The sequence below is a fragment of the Hibiscus syriacus genome, unplaced genomic scaffold (assembly GCF_006381635.1).
Source record: "Hibiscus syriacus cultivar Baekdansim isolate YM2019G1 unplaced genomic scaffold, ASM638163v2 tig00116997_pilon, whole genome shotgun sequence".
Taxonomy (NCBI): domain Eukaryota; kingdom Viridiplantae; phylum Streptophyta; class Magnoliopsida; order Malvales; family Malvaceae; genus Hibiscus; species Hibiscus syriacus.
In genome coordinates, this window is record NW_024063513.1 from 4531442 (window position 1) to 4558559 (window position 27118).

General features: G+C 29.5%; 3 protein-coding genes and 1 long non-coding RNA gene across 5 annotated transcripts; 1 reads left to right on the forward strand and 3 right to left on the reverse strand.

The window, feature by feature from the left end:
• Positions 1-132: 132 nt before the first annotated feature.
• LOC120194404 lies at positions 133-1398 on the reverse strand. 2 transcript variants are annotated; one of them, XR_005522969.1, is made up of 4 exons: positions 1329-1398; positions 529-617; positions 313-410; positions 133-218 (listed from the first exon to the last, which is right to left on the reverse strand). It is a non-coding gene; the product is annotated as an uncharacterized LOC120194404 (long non-coding RNA). The 2 variants fall into 2 exon arrangements; XR_005522968.1 differs by having other exon boundaries at positions 1314-1398.
• A 2321-nt stretch (positions 1399-3719) lies between these two features.
• LOC120194402 (ethylene-responsive transcription factor TINY-like) lies at positions 3720-4649 on the forward strand. The gene has a single exon (XM_039196713.1). The coding sequence runs from the start codon at positions 3877-3879 to the stop codon at positions 4561-4563; it is 687 nt and encodes a 228-aa protein (XP_039052644.1). The 5' UTR covers positions 3720-3876; the 3' UTR covers positions 4564-4649.
• A 10127-nt stretch (positions 4650-14776) lies between these two features.
• Positions 14777-16262, reverse strand: LOC120194477 (chaperonin 60 subunit beta 1, chloroplastic-like). Its single transcript, XM_039196779.1, has 8 exons — positions 16215-16262; positions 16120-16167; positions 15941-16012; positions 15721-15825; positions 15537-15629; positions 15358-15450; positions 15046-15169; positions 14777-14971 (listed from the first exon to the last, which is right to left on the reverse strand). The coding sequence occupies exons 1-8, from the start codon at positions 16260-16262 to the stop codon at positions 14958-14960; spliced, it is 597 nt and encodes a 198-aa protein (XP_039052710.1). The 3' UTR covers positions 14777-14957.
• Positions 16263-21013: 4751 nt separating this feature from the next.
• Positions 21014-21652, reverse strand: LOC120194478 (mavicyanin-like). The gene is made up of 2 exons (XM_039196780.1): positions 21460-21652; positions 21014-21366 (listed from the first exon to the last, which is right to left on the reverse strand). Exons 1-2 carry the CDS (start codon positions 21650-21652, stop codon positions 21014-21016), a joined length of 546 nt encoding a protein of 181 aa, XP_039052711.1.
• Between the last annotated feature and the right edge of the window lie 5466 nt (positions 21653-27118).

A 27118-nucleotide genomic window follows, 5' to 3' on the forward strand; every position in this document is an offset into this window, starting at 1 on the left:
TATTGTAGTAATACTTTAATTTATCTTTTTCGTTCGTTTCTGAAACATAAATTGGGAGACATTTCTATTAGCAAAAAAGAAGGAAAAAAAGATGTCAGGTGATAAGAAATTGAGCATCAATCCGTCATTTTCCTGACAATTAATCTCCAAGAGAAGCTTCCATCCCCGATGGCTTCTCAAATCCAAGTTCCGCCAAGTCCTGTTTTGCCATCAAGTTCCTGTTGAAAAGAACCAATTTCCATTGAATCTCATCATCATATACCTTAAGCTTATTATATACAAAAATATAATCATATACATATTGCTTCGTACTTTTCCATCCGACACTGCAAGTATTTCTTGGACAAATGTCAACATTTTTCGGATTTACGGCCAGAAGTTTTGAGGTAACTAAGGTACTCTTTCTTCTCCTACAGAAACAAAGTTGGTAACATTGAAAGTTAAATATACGAAGGAGACATCCCGTTCAAAATCTTGTTTCAACAAAAAATTTAATGATGTTCAAGAATCAAAAGCAAGATTGTTCACCGAGTCACATTCGTGCAAATGATCCAACGGGAAGATGCCTTTCTCAGGTGGCACTGGTCTTAGCCCTCTATTCCCGCCAAATGCACCTCCTGCCCCCAAAACAACCTCACGAATCACAATTACTTCACCCAAAAAAAAAACTAGAATGAATAAAGAAAGTGTAGACTATGCCGATAATCCCCTATGTTTTCGGTTTGACCGATTTTGGCCACAAAAAAAAAAGGAGAAATAGTCACTAACGCCATCGGTCCTCCTAACGTTATCGATCCGTCCGATTTCAGTCCCTAACGTTAGCAGCCCATTCGACTTTAATCTCTCAGCCATGTTAGTGACTTCAACAAAAGTGACTTAAAATTAAAGGGATTAAACAAAATTAATAGCATAAAGATTTAAAGAGATGGACCAGTACCATTTTCCTTTTTTTTTATAACTAAAGTCGGCATAGTTTATCCTTAAAGAAACGGACGGACTGGTTGTATTTGAAAAAGGACGGCTATACAATTCGGGGAACTACAAAACTAGTATCTTCAGAGGACTTTTATCGAACACCTAACCAGCAATTTGAACTTAGACAGAGAAAATGAAGGGTTTTAAGAAAGTAACAGACTCTAAATAACCCCAACGAAATGGTTTCTTTTATAAGCCTCAAAATGATGGGAACTGGCAACAACTACGAGCAGAGGAACACGACAATTTTAAGGAGTGTACTGGTAAGCTGAAAATTTTGAAGAGATTAATTATCAAAGAAACAAAAAAGAAAGTTAAATTTCATGTTGTTGAGTTACCTGCACTCATCTTACCGTGTGTTTGGTCGGTGATTTGCCTCCGTTTTCAGCTCTTCCCGTGCCCTGCTAATTTGCAAATTCTCCCTATAGAATTTTGTTTTTAAAATATCAACTTTCCGATCGGACTTCATCTGAGAAATGAGATTTCAGTCTCTGGCCTACCAAACAGGCCCATTGTGAACTCGCTAATTAACATCTGGAAATATGGAGCACTCCTCCCAAAAAAAACAAAGGCCCAGATATTGTGCGTTTTTGACGTTTAAAATGAAACCATATGAAAACCCAATCTGTTTGGTTTTGCTCATTGCGCAGGAACAAAGCTTGTTCTAATTCACCATTGCCCAGTTTAAGTTGCACATTGAATTTTTTTTTTTGTACTATAAATTGAACCGTAAACTTTGAGACACTAACATATTGTGTGGCATGCACTGTAGACTCATCCATATACTAATTTTTTTTTCAATAATGAAGCCGTTAAGTTAACATCAATTCAAATAATTTTTAATCAATATGTTGCTTGATAAATAAAAAATTTTAAGAATTAAATTTAAACTATAATTAATTTAGTATCTTATTTAAAATTAAATACAAAATATAATTAGATTATTTAGTAAATATACAATTTAATGAAAAGGATAAATTAGCGAAATAAAATAAAAATATTGAAAGAAAAAATCAACACTGATTGACAAATAATTTTTATTTACTTAACTCTTTTAGCATTTTTATTAAAAATTATAATATATAAAATTTATTTTAAATTATCAAATGTACTTATAATATTAAATCATTAAAATTATTAACCTTCATTTAAATAAATTGTCAACCCGACTTTAGGTGATACAAAATCATTATATCAAATAAAAACCAATAATTCATATAATCATACTGCATTAAGAAGATCCGATCTCTTTAATTAAATATTGGTTTGATTTTTTGATTTGATAACATATTTAAACGAAAAGAAAAACAAGAGTGATGTTGATGAAAAATATAAAAAAAATATCATAATAAAAAAATCATGTCAGAAAGTGAAACACTAACACACGAATAAATGAGAAGGACTGCCAATAAATGTTGCTTAGTCGAGCACAATTTTAATTATAATTTAAAAAATATATATATTAAAAAATAATCATTATTTTATATGTAAGTTGTATAGATTTATTTTACCTAACATAGTTATAAAAAATATCATAATAAAAAAATCATGTCAGAAAGTGAAACACTAACACACGAATAAATGAGAAGGACTGCCAATAAATGTTGCTTAGTCGAGCACAATTTTAATTAATAATTTAAAAAATATATATATTAAAAAATAATCATTATTTTATATGTAAGTTGTATAGAATTTATTTTACCTAACATAGTTACTTTACTTTTAAATTTAAATATAAAATATTAATCTTAAATTCTAAATTCTGAACTTTTAATAAAACATATGACAATACAAACTTATACGTAACGTATGTTAGATAACTTTTTTTTAAGAAATTAAACAAACATTTACAGTACTTTTATGTTTTGAATCGCACTTTTTATTTAAAACAATAATTATATGTCAGTACAAATGTATATGTGTAAAAGTTTAGAACAAATTTATACTATAAAAAGATATGAGAGTCAAATAATTGAGAAAAGAAAATATAAAAAAATGGATTTTGAGGCAATAATATCTCTAATGTGTTGTGATGACATCAGAGAAAGGGTCCCCATAAACGAAATCTCTGTTCGTTGTGATGAAATCAGTGCGGAAACTTCTTGCTGTCGGCCAAAGGTAAATGATTTTGCGCTGTAATTCTATTTTAAACCCAAAAAAATTAATCATACTTCACACAAAACTCACAAAAAAAAGGCTGAAATTTGATTTCTAGTTCTTGTAATTGTCCTTCTCCTATCGCATTGGATTTACATGTAGCATTAGCTACTTTAAAATAAATCTTGCATTTTAAAGTCTCTATTGTTTTGTTAAGAAGAATGACAGAAATAAGATCAACATATTGAAAGACAGGGTGAAAAATATAAGCATGAGATCCGCAATGAGGAACGGCGATGATTGGAGTGATGATGATATGGGGTTGAATAAGAATGGTAAAGGGATGTAGACAGAGTAACGAAAACCCCAAAAGAAGTCCCGAAAGGCGCTGTTTGGAATTAGAACGTTGCAGCTGGGACACTTGGGCTTGTATGTACGTGCAGTATCCACGACCTTTCACCGTTGCTAAGTCGTGTAGATGATGGTCCCACACCCAATTATATAATATTGAACATATGAAACCCTACACAAATATAAATGAGCCTTTCCCTTTTTCCCCCCTACCTTTTACTCATCTCTATAGTCATTCGCATATTCTGAAAATTTTATTGTCTACCACATATAATGGTAGCTTAAGGGTCACATTGGGTAGGAGCGTCCTTTTTCTTTTTTTCTTCTATCTCACAGTAAACTTTCATCCCCATTTTCCTCTATATATTCAATATAATTCTCCCATTTTTCTGTAGCCTTAAATTGTGTGCCTTGGAGATTCTCGGGTCACTGACACTCTCTTTGAAAAGCCTAATGACAAGACCAAACCATTCTTCATCTTCTGAAGCTGAGAGTTGCAGCAATGATAACTCAAACGCTTCTCCTTCTTCTTCCTCTTCGGAAACTGGTAGCAAAGCTAGAAGACCCAGGGAAGAGGGAAAATACCCAGTTTACAGGGGAGCCAGAATGAGGAGTTGGGGCAAATGGGTGTCTGAAATTCGTGAACCCCGCAAGAAATCTCGCATTTGGCTCGGCACTTTCCCCACCGCAGAAATGGCGGCCCGTGCTCACGACGTTGCTGCTTTGATCATCAAAGGTGAAGCCGCCATCCTGAACTTTCCGGATCTCGTGGACTCGCTTCCTCGTCCGGTTTCATTACTGCCCCGTGACATCCGAGCTGCCGCTGTTAAAGCTGCTTCAATGGTCAACTCCAACACCCTCTCTTCTTCTTCTTCTTCTTCTTCTTCATCGTCTTTGTTATCTGAATCTTCGTCCCCCTCAGAGTCCAATGCCTCGGAAGAACCCGAGGAGCTGAGTGAAATCGTTCAGTTACCCAACATTGATGGGAATTTCGACTCGCGGACCGAGTTTATACTCCTTGACTCGGTCGATGGGTGGGCTTATCCACCACTAGATTTCCATGGAGGATTGTCTGATCCGATATGGAATACAGAGAATTTAACGGCAGGCAGCTTTGGGACTAGTTCCCTTTGGGAATAATTCACCTACTTTTTTCCGCTGCTTTATAAGGGTTACTGTAAATCTGCAGGGGTGGAATTATTCGATTTGTTTGTCTTTTCTTTGCTAACGGGTCGCTTATCACTTTCCATACTTTTTGTAATATATGAAATCAGTTAGGTTTTCTCTATTCTGTAAAAAAATATTTAAATATCTATACCACTTGATGAAATTGATAGCCTTCTTCTCCTTAATTTAAATGTTTACCAATTTCAATTTAGGGTTTTTAGCTTTTTCCATAGAATCGTATTAGACAAGCTTTACATATCCTTTTCTCAAATCCTAATATTATGTGTTATCAATATAAATATTCAAAACCTAATTTCTTTTTTTTCAATTATTGAAATTCAAATACTAACAATTTCAAAGTATAAAAATTATTTTCCAATTAACAAGACTGGCATTATAGATCAATGCCAATATTGTTTGATATAAATGTCGAAATTTATCGTTTACACATTGTATATTGGTTTTAATAGTTTAAAAAAAAACTCATCAGATATTGATTTTAATATTTATAACTTACATATGTGAGGTTCCAATTCTAAATTTGGGGGGACATGTCTTATAAATAGTTTTATAGAGTAATTGAATTGTACTTTAGATTCATATAGATTTAAGTCATGTATCATGATGTTTCAAACAAAGGGGGGAAATATACTAATTAATGAAGTCTTAATAGAGTTGATTAAATTTAAGCATAAGTTTTTAAGTATTTAAAATTCAATTTAATGTGTAAATCAAATCTTGTAATATGTAAATTTTATATTAAAACTAAAAGCTTTTGTAAATCATTGGATAAAATATATAAATAATATGCCAATTATAAAATCCTTTTATTAAGTCATCCGACTGTAGAAAATTATAAATGGTTATTTCATTTTAAAAAATAACAAATTAATCTGATGTCACTAAAAATTTAATGACGAATGACGATTTTTTTTAAAAATTGATATAATAATAAATTAAATCTAAACCTCTTTTCTTTGTTTAATTAGGTAATAATTTGATCGCGTTATCGTCGGTGTGAGTTTTGGGGATGGAGGGGTTAATACTTTGGCGTCGGGTGAAAAGAGTGGTTACATTGAGATAATATTAAAATGGTAATGTTAATTTGTTATCTTAAAACAAATTCAGAAAATATATAAAAACCGAGAGTTAAAATTATTTGGGTTAATATAAAAATAAATACCAAAATTATGCCTCGAATAATGTTTTAAAAAAATTCGTTAAAAATATGTGCCTGATGTTTCTTACGTTACACTTTTAGGTGCTCGGATGTTAACCGCCGTTAAATATCGTCCCTGTCCCCTTTCATAGTCACAGGCCGACCAGTGGTGACTGTAACACCCCTAACTCATATTCGACCCGAATACAAGTTCGAGATGTCACATTGACTTTTCAAACTTTGATTCTTAAAGAAAAATCCCGGGAATTTAAAAATTTCATTAAAACAAAATACTTTAATTTACATAAAAGAGACCACTTAATACAAAATCGATTAGAGCATTCGTAATTAACCACTTATTACATATCAACACTTTATACACAAAAAAATACATACTTTGTCAATTACTTCTGATCTGATTTCTTAGTAATGTTGATGTTCGTGCCACTTCTATTCTGAATCTTCTTATTTCTTGGTACCTACGTGTAAAACACTTACACACTAAGTCATAGACTTAGTGAGGCAATAAATGAATATGCAACAATAGCTTCATGAATATGCATTCTTACCATTTCCTTCATGACATTTCAATATGCATGTATCTATTACACAATAACATATATAATCATATCATGCATGTACAAAACTTACCTTCTTGTGCCACTTTCACTTTACTTTGTATTTCAATTGCCCATGTATATTATTGAGAATAGAGGTATGTGAGTACATAGAGGTGGTGCACTAATGCTATCACCACAGCTCGTATCAATTCCCTCATGGGGCACCGAACCTTAGTTCAGTATTCGTCCCGAAGGACTGTCATATATGTCCCGTAGGACCACTACATCTCGAAGGACTACGTTCCGAATGACTATTATACCCTCGACTCTTGGCATGCCAATTACACCTATAGCTCTCATATCGTATACAATGGGCATTATTCTTATATTTTATATGTTCATGTACTCATGTCATTTCTCTTGTGATCATGTAGTTCATGTCATTTCTCTTGTGATCATGTAGCTCATGTCATTTCTCTTGTGATCATGTAGTTCATGTCATGTTCTCATATCACATATCATATCACATGTGCATTTGAATCTATTCATATATATACATCATTTATCCAATCACATGAACATATATATGCCTTATGCATGTATTACAATAATTATCATGTATGCATGTTCACAACTATTGTACTATGAAAATCAATATAGGAATTAGACTTATCACAAGTCTTATTCCATTATACTATACATATAGTATGCACTCACCTTAGCTTTACTTTGATTCGATTCTAATCCTTTGATCGTTCCGGAATAAGCTTACTTTTAGAATCTACATAATCACACATGGATCTATATCAGTATTATAGCTTCCGTAAGAGAACTCCAAATTATGAAATGCCCTCCGTGAGACTCGATCTCACGACCTCAAGATTAAGAACCTTGTGCTCTACTAACTGAGCTGGATGGTCATTTCCAAAAGTAGTATAATTCGAAAATGGATGAAAGTAAATTGACATAGCGACATCTAAGCAAAAAGCAAAAGAAGGAAAAAGTAGCGTTGCAGAGGATTTGGAAAAAGGAAAGAATCTGATTGTAAACATGGATAAACTGTTATTTTATAATAGATGTTGAAACGAGGAGAAAACTTGTCTTCCGGAAAACGGTTCTATAGGTCGAACACGACTGTTTATTTATTGTAATATTATATTTTTAGTTGAGTTATAAGATTTGGTTTTATTGGAAAAATTATTTAAATTTAAGGTTTTCTGGTTTGACATGACATTCATTATAGAGTATGAAATTTTGGAGTCCGCAGCTGTTAGATGATGTGTCAAACGTCAAAGAGCCAATAGCTCGGGTTATCTTTTGGAGACATCGAGGCACCTATCAGCCAATGCTTGACGGTGGGGCACGCGAAAATGACTCGGTCTAGATATCTGTTAATTGGGAGAACGGGCAAACGTATTCTCTAGTTATTAGATTCAACCAAAACCACCTTATTTAAAAAATAATAATTGCATTTTCAGATAAATGATCCTTTAATTAACCCATTTATAATGTAAATTACTGACCATTGACTGTTTAATACTAGAAGAGTTGTAGATTGGCGTAGCTCCACCAAGTCAAAGCTCCTTTTATATTATTTTCAAAGCATTTATAGAGCTGAATACTTCACATTTTGAAAAACGAGATTTGTTGATTATATTTTATGACAAACTATAAATTAGATATAATTTTAAAACGCTATAAAAAATTCAAGTTGCATCATAGTTTAAATGGTTTAAACCTTTAATTTGTCCAATTGCTCATGTTGCATGTGTCAAACTAATCAATAATCAAATAAAATGTATATTTTAATTTTATTTATTTACACTCTCGATGTTTTAAAATAAATCAAACCCGGTTGTTAGTATCAATAATGGACGGATCTTTGATTTCGACCATTCAGGCTCTTCTATCTTTTTGTTTTACTGTAACTGATTTTCTAGAAAATGTTTTCTTTGTTTTTTAGTGTTTGGTTGGCAGAAAACAGATAGTCAATATAATTCATTTTCATAGTCAATTGAATTTACTTTGTATTTTTTGGAAAATAACTTGTAAGTCATTTTACGAAATTTTCACTTCAAAGCATAAACACTCAAAACATTATTATTTTATATATGTAATATTAATATATTATTTTAATATCATTTTAATAAAAATATTAATTATTAAAATATCTATTGATAATTTTAATAATATAATATAATATTTTATTGTTATAATTATATTATTATAATATATAATATTATAATCTTATTTTAATAATATATAATATATTATTAATAAAATTATTATTATTTATTAATTTAATAAAAATAATATTATCGAATTGTTGAATATTTAATATATATTGTTTAAAATATAATATAGTATTCTTATTTTAATATTATAATTTTAATATTTTAATAATATTCTTATTTTAATAAATAATTAATAATATATTATTCTCATTTTAATAAAAATTAATATAATTTATAATAATTTTATTTTAATAAAACATAATAATCGTAATATTTTTATGTGTAAAATTATAGATATAATATTTTAATAATAATATGACATAAATAATATCAAATAAATTATTCTAATATTTTAAAAATAATATTATTATTTTGTTAATAAATATTATTATTCATTGTATTTGTTGTTTATAATAAAGAATTTTTAAAAAAATTATCATCCAATGAAAAATGAATTACACAACGTCATCCAAACACCGTAAGATAAAATGAATTACACGACGTCATCCAAACACTGTAAGATGATCTTCAAAAAAAGTAATTCATTTTATGAAATTCATTTTTCAGAATCTGTTTTTCGTGAAAGAAACGAACCCTTAAAGACACTAGAACATCAATTCTAGCCTTACAACCTGTATTCAACTTATTAATCAGTTAGAAAAAAGGTTAAAAACTTAATAATTTAAATAAATAATAGATACAAATAAAATTTATTACCAATAATTTTTTCTCAACAATGACTGCTTTTTTTATTAAAGAAAGTGATTAAATAAGATCATCTTATGTCTCATTAAAAAGCTACTTTAATTAGAAGGAAATGGTGATCTAAGTTACAGAAGAGACATCTACGTAAACATATTCTCGACAATATTAAAACACATTACATAATTTTTAACACCCTAGAAAGTATAAAAACCTTATAAAAGAACATAAATATGAACACGTTATATTGTTTACAGACACTCTTTGAGGCCCACACCACCAAATATTCAGAGCGTAATAATGATCTTTCGATGTAATTTTAAATATTTTGAACAACATAATCAGATGATCACCAAACTAGCAATAATAAAAAAAACTCGTCGAGATTCACTTCAAATGAAAACATCAACCCGACAACACAACAGAATGAAACCCCAAATGAATTCTTCTTCATTTCTAAATTTTGAGTCTCTTATATATATATATATATATATATATATATATATATATATATATATATATATATATATATATATATATATATATATCTCAGTCCAATGCTACTGATTAATAACGAACTATATATAGTACTTCAGTCTATCAACTCACCATGTGCATATAAATAAGCTTCTCCTTCATTGTCGAAATCAAGAGCATCAACCATTTTTTATTCACTAAAAGTCATCCGATACTTTATTCCATTGACAAATTATTACCAATAATGAATGATAAATACCATCAACACTAACATAAAAAATACATATAACAATTTTAATAGGTTGATAAATTAATTTTATCACAATTTAATCGCGACCTACCTTCAGTAATTACAAATGTTCAATCCAAAAATCTAAAGAAAGGATTGATCAACATAACAATTAAAATAAATGCCATCGAAAGACAGTGACATATCAAAAAATTATTTTTAAAGGTGAATATGCATATATTAATTATTTAATTTTTTTGTACGGAGTGAGTAAAAAAAATTAAGAATGGATACTAATAATAAAATAAATAATTATTATAAAAAATTTAAATTCTAAGGTGGGACAGAGATGCTTTACATCCGCTAGGGAAAGATGTGTAAAATCCATTCCTTAGAAGAAAAGGTATGTCCTACAATAACAAACAAGGAACATACTATAAGAGCAAACAATTATCTATAATTTTCATACAAAAAAAAAAGTAAAATTCGTCTAATAAGAAATATAATTTGAATTATAAGAGGAAAAAAAAGAAAAAATAGAAAACTTTTTAATAATTAATAATCAGTTTAAAATTAATATGATTACCAATAATTAAGATAACACAATTAAAAACCCATTACGATAAGAAAAAAGAGAGTGATTAAGATTTTCTAAAAGTAATTGTATGATATTGTAAGAGATAATTCTCAAACAAATAAAATTTAATTTAATTTTTAAAAATACAAAAAAAAAACAAATTTAAATCACTTCCACTTTAGATAAATTTAATTATTTGTGTGAGTAATAAACATAAAATGCTGTCATGTTGTATATTGCGTTAGTTGCCTTTGGAAACAGAATCCAAATAAAAAAAATTATGTATATAATTATTTTAAATTAAAAAAATTAATCATATTATATATTAAATTAAAATCCACAAATCATTTTGACGTTTGACTTATTATTTTGTATAACTCAATATTCTTTTAAAACACGTATAATAAAACGGAATAATATGAACCGATCAATTCCCTTGTATATACGACATCAAAAATATGGGCTAGCTTTTATTGCAGTGTTGAATAAGGGAAGGTCACCCTCCATGTGCTGAAACGGACGAGTGAAGGTGTGAGAAATATGTATATATTTTATTTATGTAATAGAAATGTTATTTTGTTTTTATATTTACATTAGAAAAAAATAAAATTAATTTATGGTTCACCAATGGGAAGGAATTTGAACAAAGGAGTCATCTTCGGCTCAACCGATGATGGACCACTCTAGATTAAAAAGGGGATAGGTTAGGGGTGGATAGGGATGACAATGGATTCTGGACCCTATTCGAATCTATAAATCCAAATTCATTTTATAAGGTCTAAATCTTAAAATTTTGGACTCGACGGATTCGGACCGGATCTGGATCCTCTGATTAAAGTACGGATCTAGATCTAGATCTGATACTAAAATACCATATCTGAACCCATTTATAGAAAATTCACCTTTAGTTTTAAATTTATATATATATATATATTATTTGCAAATATTATTTTCATTAATCAAAATTCTCTTTGGTTGATTGTTTTAGGATGTTGATGATTTAAGTATTGATGAAGACTAACACTCTAAAGAGGTAGAAGTGCGATACTTGACTTGAGATAACAGAATGTTTCATGATCTATAATTTTTAATGTTTGTGTTATTCAAAAGACATTTTGTGTAAATGTGTCGGAGTTGTTTGAGACATTAGTTTATCATTTTTTATTCTGCTACTATTTATATTGAAATTAATCTTTACTCTATTGAAATTGTGATGTGAAATTAGTCAATGACAGTTTTATTACGTTAAAAAATGTCAAATGATCGTTTTTTAACCGACTATTTTTGGACCCAAATTCGTGAGATCCAAATCTAGATTTGAGTTCTAATTTTCTAGACTCGTGGATCTATGGAGGGTCTAGATCCAAGATGTGAAAATGAGTCTAGATCTAAATCTAATTAGATCCGGTTATCCGACTGGTGCCATCCCTAGGGGTGGGTCTCCTGTGCTGGTTGCCACTCGCTGTGTGCCTATGGACCCAACCAAGATATGCAGACCACAAGTTCTGATTTTGCTTTCATATACATAATTTTAATGTTTTAAAAACTATAATAATTCAGGAAAATTAAAACAAATACGACAACATAAATACTCGTCAAATTTTGTAAGCCGTCATGATCAGAAGACGAAAACGAAAGGGGAAAAAAAGAGTTGATTATCTGATGCATGGAAAAAAATGGGAATTTGCAGACAATTTTCTATTTAATTTCAAAAATCTTAAATGTTGTGGCAGTTAGATGTCTCATTGGTCGGGACAGCTCAATTACCGTATAACTTATCCGGTTGGGGTCGTCATTTTAGGTGGGTTTATTATACAAATTTTGCATTTAAATTTAATTATTTTATTTAAGTTAAAATTTGAATTGTTTTTATATCGTATTGATATTTCAACTTAAAAGAAAAAATTTAATTAATATTTGTGCTACTTGACTATTTCAATAACAATTAATTTAAGACATAGACGGTCAAAATTAATATACCCGAATGTCAATTATGTAGTTTTGTAAGATAAAAAAATCTAGGATCAACCGGTTGGTTTAGTGGGATGAGGTACTAAATCCCTTAAGTAAGATCAAGAGTTCGAATCCTAGCGATTGCGAATGAAGCAAACTGGGTTGGAGGGTCGTCCTTGCCTATGTAATACCAGACCCAAATTAGTCGATCAATAGATCAGATAATGAGGTTATACCAAACAAAATAGAAAATCTAGGAGCATATTAAAATTTTATTATCCACTCTATACTTTTATATACGAAAAAAATATATAAAATCAACATTTATGTATTTAAAGTTAATTTTTAACAACAATTTTAAATATTCAAATTTCAAAAAGTACTTTTAAAAAAATGCTTCTTTAGTAGTTTTTTTTGTTGTTGCATTATTTCACTGACAATATTGCTTGGAAATGGACTTGTTGGAGATTGAATGGAAGCTACATTTACATAATTGTTTATAGGTACCTTTTGTTATCAGAATTTATTATTATTATTATTATTATTATTATTATATTAAAAATTGTTGAAAAATAGAAAGAAAGAAGATATATGACATTTTGACGATACAAAATAGAGGGCAGCGTGTGGTATAATAATAGTGTGGGCACTGGGCCATCATTCTGAATTGGAAGTTGAAACCACTACCAGAAAACCACAATACTGATATCATTTTGAACCCTTCAAAGTGTGCTTCATCATTATTGTTCAATTCAAATTTAAAATTACATCTAAACTTACATGTTCAATTCAAAAAGCTAACAATCAGACAAGAAACAATCTCATCACACAAATTTAAAATTAATTATCAAAATATTATATACATCTAAACTTAGTAATAGAAAAATAAATAAATAAAAACAACACTTATTCAAAATAAATAATATTTATTATTTCATTTTAATTTATTTAATTTAAACAATATAACAGTTTTATAAAAAAATCATTATTTTTTGATTAAGTAAAGAGGTATTATATTTAGACAAAATCAACGTTTGAATCTATACAAGACGAGACAATATAAACATTCTTAACCACTCAACCTATCAATAAATCTAAAAAAATGACTATTAAGTCGTGTACTAAATAACCTTTATTTAGGGTTGTAAGTTAGGGATAGGGCATAGAATGATGCAACTGAGAAACTTCGAGTGCTAAATTGATGCGAAAATATAATAAGGACAAAATTGATAAACTAAGTCTATTACAAGGGCAAAAACTACCCCTTAAGCCAAATATAAATAACAAATAATATTATAACCAAACCAAAATCAAAGTTTTAATCACAATATATTTAGAGACTTTGAGTAGAGTAAGTGTTTCATAAATAAAATAAATATTTAAAAACAATAATTTGTGAAAGTTGGTTTATCTTAAACTTGAAGGTGGAGTCACCTCAGTGGAGTTGTTTTACAGACAGATTGAAGCCTCTGTTAGGAAAACATCCAATTGGAGTACAAGAACCAAGAAGATAGAGAAACTCGAATTCCATGAATTTGATTGGTTGGTGCTACAAAGCAAAATTGTTGTTTCCTGGAGTGACATACGATGTCATGCACCTGTGTAAAAATGATTGGCGAAATGTACATCAAGAAAATGACGTTAAGGGGAGCTTCACACACAAGAAAGTATGGGCAAAAGAAATAGAATTTAATACTTAAGTTATCAATTTTGATATATTTTATTAAATAAATTTTTATTTTTTTTAAAATTATATATAGTGTTTAATTTCTGTTTTATTTTATACTCATATTAAAAATTTAACACATCTAATACTTAAACTTTCAACTTTAATACGTTTTAGTATTTAAACTTTTAATTTTTCTCAAATATTAATATTAAATGCTGAACTTAATACTAAGATGCGTAGTTTACTAAAATGAACTAAAACTGATAATTTTAAATATTAAATTTAAAAAATAATATTAGCGGTTACTATCTGGGGTATGATTTAAGAGGCTGGATAATAAAGAAAACGATGATTTGGGGATGACATGATTAAGAAAATAGGAAGAATCCCACACGAAATCACTGCCCACTATATTAAAAGAGAAGATAGGATTGTCAGGATCCTAATTTCTTTTTTATTAGTCTTGATGTTTCACTCGTCACATTTGTCGAAATTCCTGGCTAAACATTCAAAACTCGGAGTCCATCTTATCATAAAATCATGTTGAGCTAATATTGGAAACCATCAAATAATGATGTGGGCCTAAGTTGGGGAAATAGTTTTAGAACACATAATTTGCTCTCACATTGGATATTGACATTTTCTTCCCTTGAATTATCTTAGTTTCAACAATGTCCACAACGGGGAATCTTGCTTCAGCAGACCTACTGCTAAATGCATTATCAATTCAAATACAGAATTTCGTTGATCATACTTGAATTTGCAGCAACTTGCAAAGTTCAGACAAGGATCGATGCGCATAATAGTTTAGTACCCATAAGCTGTTACCCAAAAAGAAAAAAAGGTTAACCAACCATTTGACAAAACCAAAACGATCAAATTCATCTGTAAGAACCTGAATTATCCATAGGGTTTCCAGTAGGCAAAGGTTCAGGCTTCTTGATTTCGACGACCACTGCATCCGAAGTGAGGAATGTCCTTGCAACAGAAGCTGCATGCTCCAAGCAACACCTTACCACCTATGTTTTCAGAAAACCATAAAATTACTTGATAATCGTGAAACGTTATGTTCGACTTGACAAAACCATATTTCATTTCCATAGCCTCTGTATGAACCAGGGAGCTCTCGGCACTCGTGTCAACATACCAGCCTCCTCCTTGAAAGGAGAAGAATGGAAGAAAATTCTCAAGCGATAGAGAAACTCACTTTTTTAGGATCAATAATACCAGCTGCCATCAGATCCTCATAATTTCCAGTTGCAGCATTATAACCATAGTTAGGGTTGTCATTTGACAACACCTGACGATAACAAATGGATAAACAAAATGAGAGCTAACAACCACTGTATTAAGCTAAATATGAGCAGACATGATCCATCACGATACCTTTTCCATGACAACACTCCCGTTGACCCCAGCATTCTTGGCAATCAACTTCATTGGATAGCTCAATGCTCTTTTAACAATATCTGCTCCAACCTGCCAACAATTACTAGGTCAGTCAAAAGGCTCCATTTCATATATTAAATCCACGGTTCAGGACAAATTAAAATTGTAAGACAAGCATGACCTTCTGTTCATCATTCTCGAGAGTCTCTTTTACAGCATCAACTTTTGCTGCAAGTCTCAATAAGGTGCAACCTCCCCCAACTACAATGCCTTCTTCAACAGCTGCCTGAAAATAATTAATATTCCAAAATTAAGTTTAAGCCTGGGAACAGGTGTTAGGGAATAGAAGTTTGAAGTAGGACATCTTCAGCAACTTCCATCAGAAATTTCAAGCAAAATACCTTTGCTGCATTGAGAGCATCTTCCACTCTTAATTTCTTTTCTTTTAGTTCGGTTTCTGTTTGTGCTCCAACCTAGGAACACAAATAATTAATTAAACATAATAACAAAGAAGATAGTTTACCACATATATTTAAATAAATCATCAACAATGAATCATGCAAGGCCAAGGCTTACTTACCTGAATGACAGCAACACCACTGGAGAATTTTGCAATTCTCTCACTGAGCTTGGTTCACAATGTATGATCATTTCTACTTCATTAATCTCTTCAACATGACTACTATCCTCAGTATAGTCAGATTCAATAGAATCGATTGGCATCTCAGATCTTATGAAATTATGGAGAAGACAACAAGCTGAAATGAGTCTACATTGTGTTTTCACTGGATAAAATGATTTTTCCCTTAAAATTGCCCATCTCGCTTTCAATATGCCGAAGCATCTCTCAATGCAATTCCTAGCTTGAGAATGTTTCATGTTGAAATATTCTTGAGGGAAATATTCTTGAGGGGTGGTAGGTTGGTGTCCTTCTCTACAATCATTCAAGTGGTATCTTTGATCTCTATATAGTGCAAGAAATCCCTCTCCATTTGTGTATCCAGCATCACATAAGTAGTAACACCCTATATTATTTTAATTTAAAAAGTAAATTTATATACAAAACTTGGAAGAATTTTACATTCTTTTATATATATATATTAATGACCTAATAATTTACCTTGTGGAACATTTAAACCATTTCTTCTACTAATGGCATCTCTGAGTATTCTACCATCAGCTGCAGAACCTTCCCACCCATGTAAAACATAAATGAATTGCATGTTTGGTGTGCAAACACCAAGTACATTTGTCGCAATTTCATTTTTTCTTGTTCTGTATCTAGGTTTATCGATTGCAACTACATTGACCTTAATATACGTTCCATCTAGAGCACCCAAACATCCCTATATTCATCAAATAAAGTTAAATTGCATTATTACTATCCATTTATGTATTAAGCATTACTAATTAACTTAAAAGAAAGTTCAGAATTATGATACAATACCTTTAACCATTTCCATATATCGTCTGTTGAATTATCTTGTATCGGTTCTGGTTTTCTAAAAAGGATCGGATGAATTTTCAAGACTGAAGCTAACACTGTATGGAGAACTCTACTAATTGTTTCACCAGATCTTACTGTTTGACGTTTTAAAACTCTAATCTTAATATGGTGGGATATAATATGAAGGAAAGTAATAACCATTTCTTCTATAGACATATATTGACTCTCTTTTAACCCACCTTGACTTTGTTATAGGTGAAACAATTTGATAAATGCTCTCCTATCCATTCGACAATTCACACTTTGTCGATCACTTTCAATACAATTTTATGTAAATTAAGTGATCTAATATTATGTCTATGAAGTCTTTCATGTGCATAAGTTATTTTAGGTCGATTTTTATATTTTTCTAAGAATAACTGAAATAACCATAAGCATATGACACAATCTCCCATCATTTGCAGTTGTAAAATAAGAATTGTGGCGATATGCTTCTTCTTTCGCATTGGTAAACGAGCTATAACTGTTATTATGAACAAACATTTTAATATTAAAATAATATATAACAAGAACAATTGTTTGTCATCACAATAAAAATAATTGAACACAATAAAAATGGCACCATAACAAAATGATGATAGAAGAGCAACTATGTCAATACAGTTCAGCAAGTTACTGTAAAACAAGTAGGTAACCACACATTTCTTTTTTTGCTTTTAAACCTCAACCTGTTTCACCCTTAAAAACAACTCTATTAACCATTTTACTCGTTTCCCAGTTTTTTTTAAGTGACTTAAACCTGAAATTCTATTTATTTTATTTTTTTTTTGATCAAGGAAAATATTCCTACCGGGAATCCTAAATACCTCCATCCAAATGCCCCCTAAGGGATGAGAAATGGGGGAATTTACCTGGAAACGGAGGTTGATATTCTGATATGACAGGGTACTAAAAGTGTTTTTAGGATAAGGAAGAAGATTCCAAAGACTAGAGAGAGCAAAAATGTCAGCTTGGGGCACTTCACAGATGGTGATAATATTTTATCATGGCTTAAATGCATATTTTCCCCCTGAATTATATATTTTTTACTGAGTTGCATCTTAAAGTATTTTTCATACCGATTTGCCCCTCAATTAAAAATTGTTACCCCGTTTGACGCAAATCGTTAATACCGTTAAAAACAGCATGAGGATATTTAGTCATTCAACAATTCTCACAGTTCTATTTTCATCACTTAATTATTTTTTCTTTCAAAATAATTACTAAATTTAAGCTCTTTCCATTTTAGTCACCTAATTTAATTGAATATATCGAACTTTCAAATTTTCATTAACCAATTTTTTTTCGTTTTAACCGTTAGCTAAACCGAAATTTTTTCGAAAATAATTAATTGAATCAAACCATGTTCGGTTAATCGGTCGGTTAACCGAATTAACTGAAATTTTAAATAATATATAATATATATTTACTATTTTTGGTTGATTAATTCAGTCGATTAATTTCGTTAAAATTAAAATTTAAACACTCATAAAACTATTAATAAATAATCTATTAAAATTTTAAAATTTTTGGTTAATTCGATTAATTAACCAATTTTGAACTAAATTAACCGATAACTGAACTTTGAAAAAATCATTATCCTTTAACCGACCGAACGTAAAATTAACCGATCGATTAACTGGAAAAAAATTCAATTCGATCGTTTTAATAGATTAACTGAAATATTGGAGAAATGTGGGATTTTTATGGTGGAGAAAGGAGATATGGTGATAGAGCGATGAAAAAGGTGTGAAGGAAGGAGAGAGTTCTTGAGAGGATTCAAATATAGAAAAAAATAAAATGTAGGATTTGTGTGTGCTTCTACGATCACAAAATTATACGAATGTGGTTGCTTTTTAATCTCAATTTTTAGATTCATTGTTTCCTTTTAATGGTAACATTTATTTATTTAATGAAATTTTATTTATTTTTAATTTCAAAAAATTGTAATTGAATTCAATTTAAACACATTGCAATTAAAACTTAAGTGTAGTGATAATTACGAAAAATAAAATAATTAGGTCACCAAAACATAACCATAAAAATAGTTGAGTGATTAAATATATAATTTACTCTTATATTTTCTAACAGAGCTAAGGAATTGACGCAAACAGTAATAATTTTTAGTTGAGGAGGTAAAACGGTACGAAAAATACTTTAAGATACAACTCGCTAAAACGAGTTTAGTTAAGGAGGAAAATATGAATTTAAACCTTCTATCTCAGGCAGGTGGGTTTTAATATGCGAGTGACAGTGTATGTTTTTCAGCGCAATCCTTATTTTTAATGAATCTCAACCGTTGATCGGGCTGACTTAAATTAATATGTTCATTACACGCAATAGCGTGGGGCAGGTTCCCTTGAATTATCACAATTAAATCAATTTAAATTAAAGGATAAACTATATAAATAGCCATCAAACTTTTGTATATATTGCATTTTGACACCAAAACTTTTATATTACTTGCATTTTGGTACACAAAATTTTAAAACTTACAATACAATTATTAAATTTTGGCTTAATATAAAAACAATTTCTCAAAATGGTGTCTAAACTTTTTTCAGTAAAAATAAGTTCTCAAACTGCATCGTTTTCTCAAAATAGTGCTTAAACTCTTTTTCAAGTCAATTCAAATGTTTAGTGTTACAAAGGTTACTACTTTAAGTGTTTGGTTTGTAATGGACATCAAATAAGAGGCACATGTCGTGTTCAAGTATTTGAAAATTTTATTTAAAAGGTTTAAAGTAAAAATAAGTATCTAAAATATGCTCCTTTTTTGCTTTAGGTACTTCAACTATTTTTTGGTCAAACTAGGTACTTGAACTATTATATTTAATTATTTTAAGTCCTAATATTTTTTAGTTAGAAAATTATTTTTGACCAATAAGATGTTGACATATCATACAAAAATAGGCAATTGTTTTGACCAAAAAAGTATTTTAGGGTCTTAAAGCAAAAAGGGTATAGTTTAGGGATTATTGTGACCAAAAAATAGTTGAGGTGCTTAAAGTGATTACATATAACAGTTTAAGTACCTAGTTTGACCAAAAAATATATTAGGTACCTAAAGCAAAAAATTGTATAATTTAAGTCCATTTTTAGTTTAAGCCTATTTAAAATATATAAAAAAAATAAAAATTATATTTTTAATAAGATCCAAAAATTTTAAAAATCATAAAAAAAAACCTTCATTTGAAAACCCTAAATCTAATTTCTATACCCACATCGATCGCTGTAGCCGCTGCTTTGATAATCATTAATTGAAGACAAACAATCACCTCAATTTTCTCTGATCACTCAATGACCGTTCATTGTCCCACTCTTCTAAATTCTTAAACTTAAATCTCTAAATTCTTAAAATCCCTAAAAATTCCCAAAATTCGATCGTTTCACCTGCCGTCATAATCGATTGTTTGACCATCTGTTGACCTTTGAACATCTGGCGGTTTGGGCAAAGGCAGGGAACACGCAGATGAAGGAGGATTTGGAAGGGATGACGAAATTTTGTTTTTTGTTTTTCTAATATTTTTTAAAATAATGTTTTATTTTTAAGAAAACAATTTTTAAAATTATATAAATGTAGCGAGTGTCACTTGACGAAGTTTATAATGGTTGTTACAGATAATATAGTTGAATTGATTGAAAAATATTTAATCACCACTTTTAAGTAAGACATAATTTATTTTTAATTTAAGCCTCGGATATTTAATGGATTAAAACCGTCGTGATTTCCGTAGTTAGCATCACCGTGATATTTTAAATGAAAACTGCTTGAATGAGGTTGCGGCTCGTCATTGCTTATAATAAACTCATGCAGTTTGCAGTGTCAATCCTGACATATGGAAGATTACCAAATATTGGTTCCAACGAAGGACTTTGGTAAATGATGAGTTCAAACACGAATGTAACAATCATTATAATGTTTCACTGAATGAAGAGAGAGGGAGGGAGAAAACCTAGTAAAAAAAAGAAAACTAAGAACACATTATCATACCAAAGCTAAAACAGTGACAATAAGAGCTAGAAAGAGAGATGTAAGTGAGACCGTAACAACTAGTCCAGAACTAGGATGCGAAGCCGGTGCAAGGCCAGCCTCATGCGGATTCGCAATGGCAGGTGGAGGTTTGGGTCTTTGATGCAAACCCATCACCTTTATCATCAATCTCTCACCGTTCTTGCAGTGATGGAGGATTCCACTGATGAAATACAAGGATCCAGGCCTATCCAGATTCACAACAACGTTTCCATCCTTCAACGAATAGACGGGATTGTTTGAGTTGCACTGATAATAATCCCATTTGTCCACCACAAGGACTGAATCATTCCCATCAAACTCAAAAGCTGCATGCAGTAGAGAATGTGATATAGCTAAACACCAGAAAGCAGCAACATAAGCTATATTGATGGCCATGGGTGCTCAAAGGTAATAGAAACAAAGGGAATCTCCAACATGAAACCTTTTACTGCTGGCACACTGCCTATATACTTCAGGGTTGTCAGTACTGGGCTGCTGCCAGCTTATATGATCTCCCACTTTAAACTGCTTGGAAGCTTCAAGCCAGCCATTCATGGCAGCTGCTACAATGGAAATACAATTGCAATAAATCAAACCCCTTGAATGTTCCATGTTTAATCACTCATCGATTTATTCTTGCTTGTATAAAGATTCAGATCAGTAGTGAGAGAATACATATATACTGATGAAATTGAGAAATTGATTCGAAGGAAGAATTAAAGATAGGAGAATAAATTGGTTTTCAACTTTCAAAGTGCGTTTGAACGTGAGAGATGGGAGAGCGTGGGAGGGGCGGTTATGCAGCAACGTACTTCGTCTGCGGGGTCTTTTTTTTCCCCTGCGACCAGAGGCCCGTCCAAGAGTTTTTTTTTAAGATAGACATGGATCTTGTTGCATGTTTGGGCTTGTTCGAGTTTCTAACTTTAATGTTTTCAAAATTCCTCCAGACCCAACTTCAACCGAGGATTCAAAAACACTAAAATAGATTATTGCATTATTTTTATTGTATAATAATTAGGCTGAAAACCTAATTCAAAATACTTTAGGGCAAACTACATGTTTAGTACTCAACTATTACTTTTTTTCTGTTTTGGTCACTTAACTTTTATTTTTTTGAATCACATTTAACGTTACATTTTTTTATTTTAGTCTCCCGTCGTTAAAAGAATCAATAGAACTGATGACGTGAGATTTAAAAAAAATAATGGCATGGAATTACTTTATGGTGACACTTCAGCATCACCGTTAATTTTTTTAACTACGAGTGACCAAAATGAAACTAAAATTTAACATTGATGCGATTTTGAAACAAAAAATAGTTGAGTGACCAAAACAAAACCAATGTGATAGTTGGGTACTAAATGTGTAGTTTACCCAATATTTTATTTGAAACATGCTGTGATCTAAAATCGATTCATTGAATCAAACAAATAACTCATTCATTAATAGATATCTAATAAATTTTTTTTGTAAAAAATCATAATTTACTAAAAATTTTCTTAAGAGCGTAATATAATTAAATTAAATATTTGAGCATGTTATAGTTAAATTAGTAATTAAAATATATTTAAAGAAAATCTACATAAAATAAAATTTAAAAACAACCGCAGCTGATTTTATAAAATATGAAAGTCAATATTATACATATACAGTATACTACATGGTATGGATTTATTGACTCAAGTGTAATGGAAGCTTTTCACTTTCACTGCTGTAACTTTCAATCTTATTGTTAAACAATAAACCTTTATAATTATTACTAGCCAATCTCATTATTGAGCTCAACATAATCATAGTGAACCCAAAAAATATAATCCTACTATCAATAATTTATTTAACCACTATTAACGAGCATTGCCACGACCGGTTAATGAATGCGGTGAAAATGAAAATTGGAATGTTGTTGGCCTCCTGTATTTATTTAATTTTCTCGAAAATGTTAATCATCATGTATTGACATATGTCACAAATACTAATAATAATTCATCGTATTTTTATTTGATATAAGTATAATAATCATAAAGAAATACTTAAAACTGAATTTTTAGTCTTAAAACATTATGCACTCCAATGTCCAATTGGGATGCGGTGTAAATATTGAAGTGGAATCTGGGAAATTATGAGAGGTGCCACGTCATGGATAAGATCAGCAGCGCATAAAAATTCAAAATTGATGAACCCACCAGATTTGTTGTCGGATCATGCTTGTCTCATAGTTCTTGCATAAAACGCAAGTGTCCAAAGAAACAGAACACTTATACCATGTGCGTCTCACGTGCTGGTGCTTTCATGTGCATGATTTCCGTGGATCATTATGATATCGCCTTTTCGCTTAAATTATACGATGGGCGTAGTCTGGACGAATGTAAGGTTTTATCAGCCTTTTAAATTTAAAATTTTAAAAGGGTGAATTTAAATTTATAAAATTTTAATATGATAAAAATAAATTTTTAATAAAAAAATATATAAAATGTTTTAAATATATATAATAAATTTAAAATTTTCAAAAGATAAATTACCTTACCCATCTCTCCGTCTATCCATGAATGTGGTATGTTTGAATGTACGTTGGTGATGTTGATGATGATCCAAAGTTTGTCTACATGATGGACGGTGGATAATGATTACCCTCCCAAATCCTGAGGAGAGTTGTTGGCTTAAATTAAGCGCTTTCCACAATTACGTGTATAAAACAATCACTAATTGCTCCATGAATTTGGAACCCATATTTCATTATTTACATATTCCCAAAAAAAGAAAACATGTTATAAGATTATTTTAAATTCCATAAATAAACTCGAGTAAAATATATTTGTACGGTGAAATAGTTCAGTCCTCTAAATTTAAAACTATTTTATTCAAATCTAATATAACTCCAACAATCCGACCCTTGCATATGATAGATCAAAACGGACTAACAAATAAATTAGGGGGCAATGATAACTGTGGTGAACATGCTTAAAGAAGAAGGTTTAATTTATATTCTGATTGGATGGTGAAAACGTGCATGAAGGGAGAGCGTACAGGTTTCATATTTTGGTTTGTTCGCTACTAACCAATACCAATGTATAATGATGCGTGAAAAAAGTTGAAGTATCCTTCTTTGATTTGCAAATAAGGCGAAGGTGACATGTGGGGCCATTTTTAAGTACTTTAAATACTATATAGTATGAATTATGACACTCTCTTCGTTATTGGGAAGGTTGGTAGAATTTGACTTCTCTTATCATTACTGCTGTTATTGTCTGTATGAAACTAATCCTCCTGCATTCAGAAGAAGCAAAATATACGCATTTACCGGGTTACGGATAATCAAATTTATTTCAACGGCTTTATTATTAGGTATATTACACTATTGGTTATTAAAGTTTGAGAGACTCAGATTTACTACTAAAATTAAATAATTTACAGAACAATTGTTTAACCGGTAATCTCCATTACATGAGTAACGAAAGTTTGTTTTTGACTGATGAATGATATGACATTTTTTAATAAATTAAGGTACTCTAATGATATGATAATGTGTATCATTTGAATGGTGAGAAACTACTTAAAATATAATGTGTGATGCATGAGGTTTTAAAGTTGACCTCTTGAGTTTTGAGAGGGGAACCAACACCCATCCATCGGATAATGCTCAAGACTTGGTTAAAATATAAATATGTTATTTTAAAAAATGCTTTTAAAAATAATTTACTAAGTTACACATTCTAGTTAAAATATATATTTGGTATTCAATTATATTATCATTTTAAAAGATAATTCGTTAACCTTTGTTAAATACATGGCATGTGACATTAAAGCTTAATCATGTTTTTATTTAGTCTAAAGTATAGATTTCATATTTTTTAATCATTTATCGTCATCGAATATTGTCTCACCGTCGTAATAATGAAGTCTCCTCTGACCATCACAAGAGCAGCAAAACCCACTTCATTACATCTCTCATCCATCACATTCGTGGTTCATGGCACCTATTCACAAGGGCAGATGTATATAGAATCAGGGGCGGATCCACTTACAGCTTAGGGTGGATATGATTTACACCCTAAAATTTAAATTTTCTTTCATTAGTTATATATTTTATTAATTGTGTTTATCTTTAAATTTTCTTATGTATACTCCGAAATCTGAATTTTCTTCAATTAGTGAGATATTTTATTGATGTTGTCCACTTTAAAATTTTATTTATGTCTACCTCATTTAAAAAATTTATATTATTAACCTATATGTGCAAACTCTAAAAAAGAATTTTGAATCTCTCACTGTATATAATTTATGAGGTTCAATTATATACTCATTACTTTAGGAAAATTATTAAATCTATTTTAATATATTAAGAGAAATACAACAATTTATATATTTATTTTCTTAAAAAGAAAAAAAATTAAAATTTTTAATTTATAGATCCGTCATTATTAATTCATAGTTCATTCATGGTTCATCGAATTATGATGAAAGAAGAGCAAGAAAATCGATAGTGAAAATCAAATAGCAGGATGGGTGTGAGACTATGGTTGATTCGTAGACAAAAAAGGGAGTTTGAAAAGATATTTTATTATTTTTTAGAATTACATTTCTAGGGTTTTAAGAAAATTAAGTATATTAAAACTTTATTAAAAAATAATTGAGATTAAAAATTAGATTATTTAATTTTTATAAATATGAATAATTTAATCTTAAAACGAAAATCAAATAAAACATTAAATACTTGTTTTACCAAAAAAACAGAGGCTTCAAACAATTTAAAAATACAATTCAAAATACATATTTTGTGATTAAAACTTTTAAGAACCGGATATTATGAGTAATTCATAAATTATAAATTGTAATTTAATAATAATAATAATTAAAAATAAAAGAGAAGAGAAGAGAGAGATGTATCCAACGATAAGGCCAGCTAAAGCCTGATTGTCCCCACTCACTCACAAATATTCCATCACACCCACCCACCCACCCCATCGCATCGCATCCTTCATGTCCTCTCTTTCTAATCTCCTCAACTTTTCTCTTACTATTTGTATACTTACATCATTTCATTTCAATATATCGACATTCTTTGTTTTATTTTTTAATTAAATTTTGTTTTTTTTTTGTTTTCGTTGATTATATATATATATATTTATTTATTTCATAATTCTGTAAAAATAGTAAATTATGACACACAGTACGTGGATGGATTACACAATCACAAATACGAGTAAAAATGATATGTGATGTGCCAATAGAAATGTATATGTGTTTATATAGTGTAATGCAGTTTATTTTATATTTGATAAAATTTCAATTAAATTAATATTATCGAATTAAGTTTTCTAAATACTAAATTGGATGACATAAAACTAAATAATAAAAATTGCATGTATTCAAATCTTAAAACATTCATTATATCATTCAGTTAATGATAATGTATGAGCGTACTTAATATTTTAGTTTTTCTATAAAAAGGAATTGTACATTTTAATGTTGGAATTCGATTATGGGATTTTTTCTAACCAGTGATTAACTAATGACGTAATTATTTTTTATAATTACGAATTGAAAGGGTCCGTTTGTTTCAATGAAAACGTTTTCCGGAAAATATTTTCCGTAAAATGAATTACATTTTGTGAAAAATATTTTCTGAAAACGTTTTACGATGTTTGGAAGATGTTGTTTAAACACTTTTTCCACTAATTGATGAATTTTAAAAAAAATTATTTATTACAAATATTAAATACAATAAATAATATTATTTATCATAAAACTTAATATTATTATTTTAAAATATTAAAATAATTTATTTATTATTAAACTATTGTTTTTATAATTTTATTAATAAAAATATTAATATTGGTATATTTTATTGAAATAAAAATATTATAAATTATATTAATTATTTATTAAAGAAATAGTGTTCTATTATATTTTAAAAATATTAATTAGTATATTTTAAATATCTTTATTAAAATATTATTATATTATTATATTAATATTAAATATATAAATAATATTATTCATTATTAATAATTTAATAATATTATTTCTATGAAATTAATAAATAATATAATTTTTATTAATAATTTATTATATATTATT

What these genes read in the sequence shown, in the direction of transcription:
- LOC120194402 (XM_039196713.1), top strand. Translation starts at nt 3,877, where the DNA reads ATGACAAGACCAAACCATTCTTCATCTTCTGAAGCTGAGAGTTGCAGC.
- LOC120194477 (XM_039196779.1), bottom strand. Translation starts at nt 16,262, where the DNA reads ATGCCAATCGATTCTATTGAATCTGACTATACTGAGGATAGTAGTCAT. An exon ending in TCGAGAATGATGAACAGAAG is followed by an intron (nt 15,630 to 15,720) that starts GTCATGCTTGTC and finishes AATTGTTGGCAG; the next exon opens with GTTGGAGCAGATATTGTTAA. An exon ending in GTATTATTGATCCTAAAAAA is followed by an intron (nt 15,170 to 15,357) that starts GTGAGTTTCTCT and finishes CTGAAAACATAG; the next exon opens with GTGGTAAGGTGTTGCTTGGA.
- LOC120194478 (XM_039196780.1), bottom strand. Translation starts at nt 21,652, where the DNA reads ATGGAACATTCAAGGGGTTTGATTTATTGCAATTGTATTTCCATTGTA. An exon ending in TCATGTTGGAGATTCCCTTT is followed by an intron (nt 21,367 to 21,459) that starts GTTTCTATTACC and finishes TACTGCATGCAG; the next exon opens with CTTTTGAGTTTGATGGGAAT.